This window comes from Leguminivora glycinivorella, chromosome 17, assembly GCF_023078275.1.
Source record: "Leguminivora glycinivorella isolate SPB_JAAS2020 chromosome 17, LegGlyc_1.1, whole genome shotgun sequence".
Taxonomy (NCBI): domain Eukaryota; kingdom Metazoa; phylum Arthropoda; class Insecta; order Lepidoptera; family Tortricidae; genus Leguminivora; species Leguminivora glycinivorella.
Window position 1 is genome coordinate 8,459,890 of NC_062987.1, and position 15,894 is coordinate 8,475,783.

General features: G+C 38.1%; 1 protein-coding gene across 8 annotated transcripts in view; it reads right to left on the minus strand.

The window, feature by feature from the left end:
- Window positions 1-15,894, minus strand: part of LOC125235409 (apoptosis-stimulating of p53 protein 2) — a 629,684-nt gene that overhangs the window by 5,999 nt on the left and 607,791 nt on the right. For 6 of the 8 annotated variants that reach the window (XM_048141963.1, XM_048141966.1, XM_048141964.1 and 3 more), the window contains 4 exons: window positions 5,707-5,888; window positions 1,519-1,663; window positions 595-1,431; window positions 120-476 (listed from right to left, as the gene is read on the minus strand). In XM_048141963.1, coding sequence (XP_047997920.1) covers window positions 120-476; window positions 595-1,431; window positions 1,519-1,663; window positions 5,707-5,888 — 1,521 coding nt within the window. The remainder of the gene's footprint in view (window positions 1-119; window positions 477-594; window positions 1,432-1,518; window positions 1,664-5,706; window positions 5,889-15,894) is intronic. The other 2 variants (XM_048141959.1, XM_048141962.1) reach the window with 2 other exon arrangements.

Here is a 15,894-nt window from a genome sequence, read left to right on the forward strand (position 1 = left end):
TAGACGTAAAGACACCTGGTTTGACATGTTTGAGAAGTGCACATGTATCCATCATTGATAGCAGAAACAAAAGAAGCAGAAAAGCGCAAATCAAATAAGAGTGTTTCATCTAATCGTACCTTTATCGTTGGTTTTGGTGGTAGTGCAGGTTTGGGAGACTTGTCGGCGCCGCTCACGTCGGGGGTAGACAGTGGGGTGCTAGCGCTTTGCGGAGGGGACAACAAGATGCTTTGCGAGGAGTTCTGACCGGGATAACTGCCCGTCCCGCTCGAAAGCCCTGACGCGGAGTTCCTCACAATCTGGGGTTGGGAAGTGACCGTGTTACTAACTATGTGATTAGATGGGGGTGCGAGGCTTTGGGTTTGGACGGTTTGCGGTTGGACGGGTTGAATCTTTGTGGAGGATGTTTGATATATGGGTGATGGCTTCCCGCTTGAGACCTGAACCGATGTAGGGGCTACACTCGATACGGGTTTCTGGAATGAATGAATGATGATGGTATTTACAAATGATGTGTGGAATGATTATCTAAGTGAAAAAGCAAAATAAAATGCGTGAATAAAGTGAATTGCATTTGAATGAAGATGAACTTACTCCAAATCCTATAGAACTGCTAGCAGTGGTCGTAGTGGACGCGAAGCTTGGAGAGTTTCCTTTCATTGCGTTACCCTGTAAACTTTTCCCTCCGCTACTCTTCGAGCCATCATTACTTTGACTATTACTCTGACTTAGCCTAGAATTGTGTTGATATGTATGATTTTCTTTACCCTCTTGGTTACATCTATTAGAAGAATCTGATTTCTGCAATTGATATGCATGCTCCTGTTGATATGTAGTTTCGTGTTGACTTAGTGGGGTTGCCAGACTCTTATTTACAACCGACAATGGCGTAGAATGTACTGTCATATGGTTTACGTTAATATTGGCTTGGTTCTTGTTTTCTTGACTATCATTCTTTCCGTTGACTTCTGGTTGTTTTAATTTACCGGTCTGAGGGAATTTTGTATTATATGGCAATGTCTGGTACTTTGGATCTGATTTACTGGCTGCAAATTCGGGTAAGAACTCTTGTTCGTTAATTTTGAGTTCTTTCCCGTTTTGATTTTGATTACTGTTAGAACTACTTGTACTATTAGGGCTGTACTGAGGTTGTTTGGAATACTCGTTGTATTTGTTTAGATGGTCGAACATTGACTTTTGATCGTACGGGTTAGAGATTCCCTGTTGTACGTGACTATAGGCGTCGTGCTTGGGGTACTGTCCCTGGTACTCTTGCCCTTGTAGGTGGGGGTAGCCGTTGTACAGCGGGTTCATCATTTGCTTCTGCTGTAGATAATGTGCTTCTTGTTGCGTTAAATGGCTCTGCATATTATCACTTTGCGTTAGCTGTTTTAATGGCACATTATTTTGTATTACGTTTTGCTTCATCCCCTGGAAAAATACGTAAATTGTTATCACCTGTTTTAACAAATTTGAGATAAACCTACTTGATATTTTTAAAAGATAGACTAGACTTACTTGGAAATTAGAGTTATGCGTGAGGCTAGGCGCATGCGGCACATGGTTGTAAGGTTCCACCGCAGCAACGTTGCCCCTCGCTTGCTGACTCTTCGGTCCGCCAGGATACCCAGACAACTGCTGCATTGACGACTGATTCGATGTTCTGCAAATAAAGAAAGTAAAATGCCTCTTGTTGCTAGGATACCACAATTAAGATGAATGTAAAGGAGCTTAAAGAATCGTGCGTGCGGAAAATGTGAAAGCTCATCGAGTTGACGTATAAGCCTCTTATTTCAAATAAGCTGTAGCGGCTATAATCTTATACCTATATTGTGTGTTTCTTTGCGTTATTGTAGATTATTTTCAAAGTGACCTTCTTCACTTTACGTCTCCTATTTATATTGCTTTTCTCATTCTCAGAATCGAATCAAATATGCACAAGCAGACTTGGCTCACGGCATTTGTAACCGAACCCGTTCGTTATAGGATTGCGTCATACAAAAGTCTTGTAAATTATGAAGCGAGAGCCAGACTTAACCCCTTTTGGCTCGTAGGATGACACAGCCATATATCGCCGAGCGTTCTGATTTACGAGACAATTTGTAGGAGGCCGTGTGTATTGTTTTGTTATAAATAGCATACGATGTCATCCATATTTGTTGTAAAAGATACTAGGTATAAAATAAACCTGTTGCCAGTTTGATTTCATATGTATTTTTCAATAATTTACTGTATTTTTTAACTATATAATCAGGACCGGTTTCATGAACGAAATAAATGAAATGTCTTCAAAGTTATTATTCCATAGTTATGCCCAGGTTAACTATGCTGTATCATACGCCTATTATAAATGACTACCCGTAAATTCAGAATCTCCCCCGACCCTTAAAAAATTACGCTCGCTGCAATTTTTCATTGATTAGCCAATAAAAATGCGCAAAAAATCCCGAGCTAATGGGGCTTATAAACGACCTGGGCATCAATGATGATAGATGGACGTACCAGCTCCCGAGTCGATCATTTGCTAAATCTAAATTGATATAAATCGAGGTCAGAGTCATTTCCGTGCTTGTGTCATATCGTGGGCAGTATGGGAATTAGGGATAGCATTAGACGGGCAGATTGATCGTGCGACATGTCAGGGGTTGTCAAGTTGATAAAGACATCCCACAGGTATAGCATTAATTCTTTATTAGCCTACTGGCCTAGGGGCAGAATGGGTTATATTAAAGTCAACGCGAAAAAGTTATGGAATGGCTACAATCGACAGGTACCTACCACAAATTTTACACAATTATGAATAATTATTATTTTTAAGACAATGTTATTTTTTATATTGTCGTATTTTGTTTTAGTTTCATTTAATCGAAATATTAAAGTATGGATCGGTCAGCCAAAGGGTCCAATTATCACAGAATAGGCAACCCTTGTGGGTTAACGCTTCGCCACAGTCATCATTGGTGCGTTTACAAACACGCGATATTGCGAATTTCCTACTCAATAGACCCGATCAAAGCCAGGAGGACCTTTGCCGACAATGCATACGATTAGTCGCTCAACTAGTCCTTTACGATTCAGGACACGGTCTCAGCTGCATGCGCGAAAGAAGTTGAAATGGATTCGCTAGTCCCGGAGTTTTATAACGATTGTCTTTGACTACCTAGTTATTGAAATACAATTTCAAGCTATTAATCTTATGCGCTGTTAACTATTTTTGCTAATTTAAAGCAGGGTATTTACACAACAGTAGGTATAACTATTTATTATAATATAAATGGCACCTTTGAGGACTCACGAGTTACTGACGTTTTAGGAACTTAAATAATACCTTAAGCGGAGTTTTATTGTAGCTATGTAAGACTAAGTAAATATATAATTTCACATGTTTGTATTTATAAACAAACATTTTGACATTATGAAAGTTTAATAAACTTAGAGCGTTAAGAAGCATGGCTGGTGTAAAGTTGAGTGATAGGATCAGAAATAGCGTGATAAGAGAGAAGTGTGGAGTGGATGTAGATGTGGTGACAAAGATTGAGATGGGTATGTTAAGGTGGTTTGGGCATGTAGAGAGGATGGATGAGAGGAGATTGACGAAGAAAGTATATGAAAAAGGAGTAGAAGGGTCAGTTGGTAGTGGAAGACCTAGGCGAACTTTTCTTGATCAAATCGGGGAAATATTGCAAAAAGGCCAGGTCAGAAGTACTCGAAACCGACGAGCGTGTATGAGAAACGTTATGAAAGTGTGTGAAGCGAAAGTGGTTTGTCAGGATCGTAGTAAATGGAAATCCGTGATCTCTGCCTACCCCTCTGGGAAACAGGCGTGATTGTATGTATGTATGTATGTAATAAACTTTTTATAATCCAAATTTTGCGTGTATTCTATCTTATTTTCCGTTTAAAGGTTTATCTAGGTCGATTCTTCTTAAAAATCAATACTTAACACGTATCGGTATCGGTAAACGGTACTATTTATACTGGTATTGGTCGAACGCTTTACCGTATTTGCTTTTATAAGAGCTATTATGGCTCGTGACAACGTAAAGGGTCCTCCGATAGTGCGCCGTCAAAGTGGGACAGTAAATACTACTTGGGACTTGCTTTGCTATACATTAGTTGAAGATACATTTATTTAGATACATTAGTTGCTAAATATTTGTATATATTAGTTGAAGAAACTGAACGAGTTGCGGAGACATTCTTTGTACTTAAATAAAAAACGTGAAGTCGGAAACTTTCTTGAAGTTTAGTTCTATTTGTATAAATAATGTTCGGTCTCGAACGAAATATAATGATTTTTATTAGCTTTCGAAACGACAACGTGACGGTGCTAAGTTGTTGTCTCACATGGGAAAAAGTTTGGTGTATAATATCATATCATAACCTTAAAAAACCTAATATTAAATACATAACCAAGGGAAAGCAGTTTCACGTTTCTGAAATAGTTTAGTGTGTACTTCATTAGCAGATGCAATTGTTCTTTAGAAACAAGTCTATTTAGTTAGCTGGGGAGTGCTTGTAATGTTTATGTTTTTGGTGCATAATAAAGGAAACTGCTCGCTTAGGGATAAGTACATTCATTCTAGGAGTATGACAGCTAGTAGGTACATCCACTGAGAGACAGGTCAGACACGGACGTCGGACGGATGATATACTGCCGGGTTGCAAAAAAACGGTTTTTTTTCTGGCTTGAAAAAAAAACATAAAAAAAACCGTGAAAAAAAACAGTTTTTTTTCTGAAAAGTACTCTCAAAATTTGTAGTTAATACTTTTATACGGTTTTTTAGACTTAATGTTAACTATTAAACGAATTTAATCAAATAACTTTAATTTCTGGTCTTATAAAAGTAGGTAACATTTACGAAATCTGTAGTTGGTAGTTATCAGTGTTATCACTATTTACTGTTGGCAACACCACCGCCTCTCCACGCTACACGTTGCATCGAGGATTCCCCAATAAACGTTTGTATACTGAATGTTAATTGAATTAAAATGTACGTTATTGTTATTGAAACTCGTTACAACTCAAGAAGAACCGTTATTGTCGTATTATTTGTTCATCTGAAAAAAACCATATTTAGAAAAAAAACCATGGTGCTCGGTTTTTTTTTCATGTTTTTTTCATAATTCTGAAAAAAAAAAACATTTGGTTTTTTTTCTATTTACAACCCTAATACTGCCGCTTATTGCCTGCCTGTATACTCGCTCTCAAAGCAAACGTATTTGTAGCTCAAATACACGATAGTCATTAATTGGTCTGGCTTTGTCGTCTTGTCCACCATCATTGTGGCTACCGTTAGCCTGCCGCTAGCTATTGGTTGATTGTTCATTTAGGAAACTGTCACCCTTCGAGTTCGGTTACGCGGTCGATGCTCGTTTTCTAGTTCTGCTTTGCTGTCATTATCAATGTGACGGACTTCGGACTTCTAACAATCGACACTCGTTCTTAGCTCAGCTTCGATGTATAATAGTTAATATCAGCGTGTAATAGCTATTTGCTGATTAAGTACTCTTCCTAAAGTCTCACTCTTAGCAGTCGTTAGCTTAAACGTGCAGTGCTTACCGCTTTCTATCCTGCAAGTAGTCATATTCGCCTACCTTTGCTGCAGCTCCCGGTGCGCCTTTGTTAACTGTTGGGAGCCTGCTTTCCCAGCAGTTTCGTTTTTGTTTCGAACGTTCTCGTTGATGTTAGTCATGTTTGCTGACCTTTGCTGCGGCTGCCGATGCGCTGCCGCCAGCTGCCGGTTGAGAGCCCGCTTCCGAAGCAGTCTCGCCTGTAATTCGGACACGCGGCGATCGATGCTTCGCATCTCCTCTTGCCGCGCGCCCAGGGCCGCCCGCTGAGCCGACAGCCTGCCGTTCTGTTGCTCGTTCAGTTTGTTTCGGTACTGAAATTAAAATTAGAATTCGGTTAACATTTTTGATAACACACGAACTATGGAGCAAACGAGGCAATGGTATGTGAATGGTGCTGGCAATTGCGTTGCCGATGGGCTGGTAACCTGCCACTGTAACACAATTTAGTATTCTTTCTGAACTGCCAAAAGTGGCTCTGAAACTTATAGTTTCATGTCAAGTCCTATGTTTAAGTCCGAAGGTCAGACAGATACGTACTGTTACACCTTGTGGAATAGCACCTTTAGTAGAAGATATGAGAGCTCTGTATTTCCGTAACTCAGCCTTCGACCTCGCGGGCTTGGGCACTGCTCAGGGACACTACGGGCCTTCGGCCCTACGCAGAGCTCGGCCTTTGGCATACCTACGCTGGTTTTCGAAACTCCGCGATGTACACGTATTTTATGATTTTACCTGTCAGTAATAATATCCTATGAAAATTAATTTCTCACTTCCTACTCGCTAAACTGTGGAATGAATTGTCGCCTGCGGTATTTCCGGACCGATACGACCTTCAAATCTTCAAGAAAAGAGCGTACACCCATCTTGAAGGCCGGCAACGCATCTCCAACACCTCTGGTGTTTCTGGTGTCCATGGGCGGCAGTGATCGCTCACCATCAGGCGACCTGTCTGCTCGTTTGCCTCCTATCCCATAAAAAAAACTCAATCTAAAATATTTAAGTATATGTGAAACTTTTCAAACTAATCGATAGCGACAAAGTACTAAATCTGAGATTTATGTCCAGAATGTCGGGACGGCGCTACATAAAGTTCATCAACCTTGTAGGACTCGTGGCTTCAATAAAATATAAAGGAAAATAAAATAACTATTGTTCATTTAACAAACAGTAGCTATCAGATACATATGAGCAGCCAAGAGACTCACAAATATTACACACTCCAATACAAATAACTGATGGCGAAGTAATTCGAGTTATTTCTGAGAAAGATGTGTTATTGCAAACTCAAGACGAAAGGTTACCTTGGAATACAATAAGAGGGCAAAATGCTAAGCTAGTAAAATAGGTCAAACTGTGGGCTGATCGGGGATGAATAAATTGGACGCCTTCGCAGTCCCGCCGCGGCACGGCGTAGGCGACTAGGTACTGAATTAACGAAGACTGAGCGCTTATTAAATGGGATACCTACTTCGCTTCAGGCATTGTACCCACTGTAGCGAGGACATCAGAATATGATAGGATCTTAGGATAAAGCGGGAGCATCAATATCACAACTTCACGACACTGTCATCGCTTGCCTTAAATATGTTAACAAGATGTTTCGGCTTAAAAATCGGTTTGGGTCGGATACCCACACAAAACACTCATGGCAGGAAAGTATGGTCACGTGATAAATGATAAAACATCTGGCCGTCGCTATCGCACTTACAAATAGTTCATGAAGATCGAATGCGTAACGCAAAGCACAAATATAAACTACCTACCTACTTTATTCGAGACGCATATAGGGGTTTAAATTTAAATACTATTAAATATGACAATATACTTAAAACTGAACACTAATTAATGCAAGAAAATAGCATTTTGTTCGATATACAATAGCCATTTTGCTGCATGAATAGGGCGGTAGACAACGTTTTAAATTTTCGCGCCGCACGCCCGTTATCTAGTCCAGGAGCGTTTTCAATACAAATCCAAAACATGAGACTCTTTGTTCACCTGCCTTGGCATACATAATACAGTGTAGACCTTACACGGACGATAAATTAAGCCAGACGAATTCATTAGTTATTAAGACATGTTTTTAAGTTGCTCTTAATTTTCACCCCATAATTAATTTTAGATTTCTTCAGTAGCAATGAACTGCGATAACAGGTAACGACTTTTAAAAGTTACTGTCAACGAGTGTTTAACACGAGTGTGTTTTCATTATACTGCGGGCCGAATTATTTTGTATGGATAAATTTTACTTTCAATAGGCTAGTTTCCTAGACTTAAAATAAATATTTTATGCAGTGCACGAAATAAAGCACCACAAAATTAGAAGAAAAATATTGACAATAGTTATTTTTAAACATAATTTCGATTTAATAAGTCAAAGAGAAAGATATAAAGTAAATGAATTGATCGTGACGTCACTCCTCAGTATTTCATAGTAATTCCATATTAGCAAAATGTTTTGACAGTTCTTAAAAAGAAGCTGATTTGACTAAACTAAAATCATAAGTAAATGTAATTTACCTATCGAAATCTGTCAATACAGGGTCTACTGCAAATTTCGAAACATACGCACTGAGGGATTCTTCCTCTTTCACTTTATACTGATAAGAGTAAAAGAGACTCATGTCCACATGTCGATAACTTCAGTATTCGGTAGTAGGCCTCAAACCATAGGCAAAGTCATTCTGACGTGACATTTCTGTCAAGTTATACAAAAATCACACGGAATTTTCACAATTATATTTGCAGTTTTAAATAAAATTATGACTAACATATTGCATTAATCTATAATATTACGTGAAATTCAAGATTAGCTAAAATTGAATAAAAAGATAAACCAGTGAACAAATCAAATAAGGTAATGAGTTATTTTTGGCCATCATATTGTACTATTTACAATTGAGATGATGATAATGCTCAAAGCAGTTTTTGGTTTCAGAAGGATGACGGAAGCTATGATTGAAATCAATATTTCCGAACAAACTCGTATGGTATTCAGTCAACATGGAAGATGGTTCAATTGATATTAATACTGTGGCACTCTGGCAGTTACGCTACTCAAAACCTTAGGGCAGCAGAAGAGGGGAGCAGTACCAATTTATAGGTGTTTTTGTTCCGCGATGCACTTAATGGTATTATTGACCATGATCATCACAGTTATATGTATAGAAGTGCTCCAATAAAGGAAAAAACCTCAACTCCAAAAAATAATCCTGTTACTAAAATAAAGTATTTCATTAATTGACTTTGTTTATTTGTGATGTTCTTGAGTAGTAAAGAAATAGAAATATTTTTTACAGAAAAAGGGTACATAGCATCTTATATAGAATTAGCTTTTGCCCGCGGTTTCGCTCGCGTACTAAAAGAATTCTTATTCAAACATATACAAATAATAAAATTTTCATTTGGATCCGTAGGTTTCTATGCATACTTTTGTCTGCGTTTTTTTCAATTACTCATATTACTATTGTTTTTAAAAAAGAAATGCTTGCAGTGGTTGTACAAATGTTACACAGCAACCACAGCGTAGGTAGTAGGTACGAGTAGGTATGTATTCTATGTACACTGAGGAAATTACATATTGTACAACAGAACTCATATAGCTCCGTATCTGAGCACTATTGTCGGTGGGTAAAAAGTACTTTCTCGCATTATCTAAATATATAAAAGAAGAAGCTGACTGACTGACTGACTGACTGACATATCAACGCACAGCCGAAACCGCTGGTCCTAGAGATTTCAAATTTGGCACGTAGGTTCCTTATATAGTGTAGAGGAGCACTAAGAAAGGATTTTTCAAAATTCACCTCCTAAGGGGGTCAAATGGGGGTTCAAAGTTTGTATGGGGAAACAAGATTAGTTTGACTATTTTATTCGAAACTTCACAGGAAGATTCCTTAAGACATATGACTGAATACGTGTTTCAGGTTTTTTGAAAATTTAACCCCTAAAACGGTGAAAAGGGGGTGATAAAGTCAAAAAATCAATATGGGTATCGTTTTTATGGTTTATCGGGTCGCTGATCACGATAAATACAACGTTTTTAAAATCTAACGAGGCGGAAGTGAAATACCTTCTCCCCTGTTGTGGTGCAATGGGGTTTAAATATCAAAAAAATATATAAAAGTAGATATTGACTGACTGACTGACATATCAACACACAGCCGAAACCGCTGGTCCTAGAGATTTCAAATTTGGCACGTAGGTTCCTTATATGGTGTAGAGGAGCACTAAGAAAGGATTTTCCAAAATTCACCTCCTAAGGGGGTCAAATGGGGGTTCAAAGTTTGTATGGGGAAACAAGATTAGTTGGACTATTTTATTCGAAACTTCACAGGAAGATTCCTTAAGACATATGACTGAATACGTGTTTCAGGTTTTTTGAAAATTTAACCCCTAAAAGGGTGAAAAGGGGGGTGATAAAGTAAAAAAATCAATATGGGTATCAAATAATTAATTGAAATACGGTTGTACTCACGTTATTATATCGCTATTGCTGCGACATGTTTCGGGCCAATTCGGAGGCCCCTCTTCAGGCGTATAGGAGGTTTGCGGAGTCTAGCCGTCGCGTGAACTCCTATACGCCTGAAGAGGGGCCTCCGAATTGGCCCGAAACATGTCGCAGCAATAGCGATATAATAACGTGAGTACAACCGTATTTCAATTAATTATTTGAATATGTCTCACGGAAGTTTAACGTGTATAATATGGGTATCGTTTTTATGGTTTATCGGGTCGCTGATCACGATAAATACAACGTTTTTAAAATCTAACGAGGCGGAAGTGAAATACCTTCTCCCCTGTTGTGGTGCAATGGGGTTTAAATATATAAAAGAAGATATTGACTGACTGATTGATATATCAACACACAGCCGAAACCGCTGGTCCTAGAGATTTCAAATTTGGCACATAGGCGTAGAGGAGCCCTAAGAAAGGATTTTTCAAAATTCTCCTCTTAAAAGGGTGAAATGGGGGTTCAAAGTTTGTATGGGGAAACAAGATTAGTTTGACTAATATTCGAAACTTCACAGGAGGATTCCTAAAGACATATTATGACTAAATACATGTTTCAGGTTTTTTGAAAATTTGACCCCTAAAGGGGTGCAAGGGGGGTAAAGTCAAAAACACAATATGGCTATCGTTTTTATGGTTTATCGGGTCGCTGATCATGATAAATACAACGATTTTAAAATCTAATGAGGTGGAAAAGAAATTTTCTCCCCTGTTGTTGTGCAATGGGGTTAAAATATCCAAAATAGCCATAAGTATAGCTTTAGTTTTTATCTTTACTTCTGGTTCAAGAGATTTCAAATTGACACGGAAGTTCCTTAGAGGAGCACTAAGAAAGGATTTTTCAAAGTTCACCTCCTAGCATGATAATTTGACAGGGGCAAGGACAGGGACAGGGCCAGAGACAGGGACAGGGACAGGGACAGGGACAGGGACAGGGACAGGGACAGGGACGGGATAGGGTTAGGGATAGGGATAGGGATAGGGATAGGGATAGGGATTAGGATTGGGATTGGGATTGGGATTGGGATTGGGATAGGGATAGGGATAGGGATAGGGATAGGGATAGGGATAGGGATAGGGATAGGGATAGGGATAGGGATAGGGATAGGGATAGGGATAGGGGTGGGGGTGGGGGTGGGGGTGGGGGTGGGGGTGGGGGTGGGGGTGGGGATAGGGATAGGGATAGGGATAGGGATAGGGATAGGGATAGGGTTAGGGATAGGGATAGGGATAGGGATAGGGATTAGGATTAGGATTGGGATTGGGATTGGGATTGGGATTGGGATAGGGATAGGGATAGGGATAGGGATAGGGATAGGGATACGGATAGGGATAAAAATAGGGGACGGGGACGGGGATAGGGCCCCTATCCCTATCCCCGTCCCCGTCCCCTATTTTTATCCCAGGGGCGGGGACAGAGACGGGACGGGAACGGGGACGGGGACAAAGATAGAGATAGGGATGGGGACAACGATAGAGATAGGGACGGGGATAAGAATAGGGATTGGGGTCGGAATAATCATATAAGTCAAGTAAATCAAATAATAAGCAATCGATATCTAGGCAGTGTAAAATACAGGTGGCTCAGTGGGAAGGTATTAGTAAGTAGGCATCGGCGAGTATCCTGCATCCGTAATAACTATTACATTCAATGTGCTGTAAGAAGATCGTTGTTTGCTTGCCTTTTATATGTTTACGTTTGCAATAAGTATAAGCAAAATGAAAAAAATTGTAAGCGATAATGCAAGGAAGTACTTTTTACCCTACCGACCATAGCGTCGAGATACTGGCTATGTGGGTTGTATGAAGTTTCCCCAGTATAAATATTTATATAGGTAAAATACATACATATTCGTACCTACTACCTACGCTGTGGTCGCTGTGTAACAATTCTACAATCATTGCAAGAATTTCTTTAAAAACAATAGGTTAAGGTACAGTCAGCCAAAACCGGACCGTACAGCAAATAGATCAGTTACAATGGCCCTCCAGTCGAGAATTGCCCCGCTTTACCTTAATCGAAATAATCGCGGACAGATGTACCTACAAAGAAACCTACGGATCCAAATGAAAATCTTAGTTTTTGTAAACGTTTCAATAAGAATACTTTTATTACGCGGGCGAAGCCGCGGGTAAAAGCTAGTCGCTTACAATTACCGATTGCCGACCGATTACCCCTATCCCTATCCCTAACCCTACCCCTATCCCTATTAGGGTTTGTTGGGATTTTCCGCCAAGCAAAGAACCGGGAAATGAACTTGAAGGCTGTAGGCATAAACCCTATAATTTATGAATTTATTATGCACACTATTGGCGCTTTGTAAATAATTTGTAATTGTTCAAAAATACTTCTTTTCATTCATAAAACATTGTATTGTGTAGTTACTAAATAGTCATAAGTTTAGCATTTCAATATGTGCAATATTACTTTTATGATTAACAAAGTAATTGTTATTCCTGTAATTGTTTCTTCTGCTGTATGTTGTATTAAATATTGTATGTTTGTGCTGATTGCCAAGTTGCCAATGCTCCTAATAAATAAAAATAAAAATTAGCTTTGTCAACTTTGACACTAGGACTTAGCTGAAATGTCAATCGTTGACGCTGAACCATGGACTTTAAATCTATGCGCTAAACGCCGATCGAAATTCAGTCTAGCTCTGTCATGTCAATACGGAAAAGTGATAGAGATAGCTAAGCTACGATAACGATGTTAATCATAATCGTTTGTGCATTTGGCTACGTGCCCTGCCAAAAAATTAGATACAATTTTTACTTGTTTCAAAATGCTTTTTCTACTCACTTTTGTATCAAATTATAATCTTCATATACACCCCATAATGGCTTATCGCCTTCAAAAGTTCTATACCTTACCTTAGACTTTGTCGTTAGCGTTACCTATGTCGATGTCGTTGTAATTGATGTTTGATATGTACGAAAACGCTGAATTTTAGGTTTTTAGTTTTCGTTTCACATCAATTTATTAAATACTTAGCCTGTTACTCCAGAATATTACAAAATAAACAAAGTCACAGAATGAGATACTTTATTTCAGTAATAGGATAATTTTTTTGAAGTTTTTTCCTTTGGTTCACTTCTAATATATACCCACGAGATATGGTGGTAGGAACTAACATGCCCATGAATTGGTACTGCCTGCTGCTGTAGGTAATCAGTTGATTCTTAACTGCCTCATTCCTTATCATTATCAATTTGAACAATCTTCTACGTTGGGTTTGCTGAATACCATACGGCTGGCATGGAAATATTGTTTTCAATAATATCTTCTTTTTCTGAAAGCAAGCAATATAATAATATAATCATCTCAACTGTAGCTAAACAGTACAAAATGATGAATAAATATAACTCATTACCTTTGTAAAAGTATCAAACACTGGTTTCATCACTGGTTTATCTTTTTATCGAACTACTGACTAACTGCTACATTTAAGCTGTTCTTGAATTTCACGTAATATTATAAATTAATACATATTAGTCATAATTGTATTTAAAATTGCAAATATAATCGAGAAAATGTTGTGGGATTGTTATATAATTTGACAGTAATGACACATCACAGTGAATTAGTGGTTTACTTTTACGCTAGTGACTGTCAATGATTACTCACGTAAAGTATTGAGTTTTCACTAGAGACTGTCAAATAGTTCTGGTTCTATTGACTTCATACAATCAGAAAGAGAGCGCCTTAGCTGTAAAGTTAGGAACGTATTGAAAACTCGGAGTAAACACGTTAATAACTTATGGTACCGATGAAAATTTTAGTACGTGAGCGTTTCCGCTTGGAGCGCTATTCAGTTTTTCCATACATTTTCTGTAACTCTCACTGAAAACGTAACGTATTTTTTAACTCAAAAAAGTCATGGTAAGGCTACTGGTAAGTTTCATGAGTATTGGATTCCTTTTCTCGAAATGATGGTCAATCGAGAAGGACGACCTAGCGAAACTGTTTGTAATTTCTACATACCAATTTTCTGTGACCGAATGCAAAGCCCGAGGAAAGTTTTGTAGGAAGGGTTAGAAGCTAACAGTCAATTTTATAATATTTTTGCGTCCTTTTTTATTACAAAAAACTACCGCAACAAAGCGTGGTCCAATAAAACATTACAGCATTGGCAAGTTTTCTGGGAGAGATTTGATTAAAAGAAATGTCGGCCCCCTAAGGCACAAAATCTCACAGAGAGCTCGAGACAGCATTCGAATGGGGCAGCGAAAGTGATAAAAATTATCTTGAAGACATGAGTATCGATACACATTCAAAAAAAGTTAGGCCTATAGTCTTCAAAAATAAAATAAACAACTTTGAAAATGCTGCTACGCCGTTAAGTCAAAAAATGTAAAAAACAGCTGTTTTTGCATTTCTGGGTTTATGAATGACTAATAATATGTCGAGTAAATGGAATTTCACGACAAGAAAACTATTATTTTGAGAACACTAATGATCCTATGGACAAGAATGTGAAAAATATCGAGCATACGAAGCTTCTTTAAAAAGTTATCACATGGAAGATAAATTTGGACCTTAAAAAATGCTAACATTGGTTTTGTCGACACCGATGGACATAAAGTATCACAAGTTCTGTTAGAAGCCTCACATTGGCGAAAACTAACTCTTTTATTTATCGATATTCAATACATAATTAAAATCACGAAAGATAATATATCAAAAATAAACTATGTTATATTAATTTTATAAGACATTGAATTTTGTCCAGATTTCATTCCGCATACGTTAGTAGGAAACTTGCCTATTCTAAGTAAAATATATAATTAAATTTCTTATGTCCTATACTAACACTGCAAATAATAGTGGTGAAGATAAAAATGTAATAAATTCTACAAATTTCTCAAAAATAATACTATGGCTGCTCAGGCATAGCCAGTATATTGCTCATTGTAAATGCTGTGTATTACGGCGGCAGGTCACTTGGGACCGCTCGCTGCGAACTCTGCTGCAGCCGCAAAAGAACGGGTACTACTCACAATTATATTTTTATTACTCTGATATTCAACGAACAAACTAGTATTACGTGTACGTATATGAAAAGGTATTTCAGACTTAATCAATTTAGTGTTTTATGCCATAAGCATATGCAAAATCTTTCACATGGAACTTTCAGCGAGTTTCTATTCTGTAACTTTATTTCACAAGGAAGTATTTGGTCCTGGACAAAATACGATAGGTAATGTAAATAATTAGATACCTACATAATCTACATTATATAAATATTAGAATACTGCCTCTAACAGCTAAAGCTAAGTTAGCCAAGCTTTAGAATTGCAACGTAAAAAACGGCAGAAAAACGTTAAAATAACTTCGCAAATCCTATAGAGGATTTTTTAATAAACTAGGCTCTAGAGCTCGCTACTGCAAATCTGACATTTTCATTATTCAGGCTATTCTCGTGCGTCTCACCAATTACATGGAAAAAACCCTAAAAAGTCCGTTTCAACGAGAATGTCCCTAACGATTACCTAATATAGGAGCATTTAGGCAGCATACAATTTTGTTAACACAAGCCTTTAATATCACAGGTATAACGTTTTATGTTTTTAATCTCGTAAGAAAATAAGATCAGCCATTCGGGCCGTTTCGTAAATCACGGGACTCTTATTACCGAGTCAGTTGGGGACGGGAAACGTCCCACTGACGGCGATAAAACTAATATCGGACGAAAAAACAGTTTTAAACTTTTCAAACGTTCGATATAAACTTTTTAAAGCGATCTCGAGTAAATAAATAGTTTCCAGTGCTCTGGTTATAAAGTTCGCGCTTTGTTAACGAGT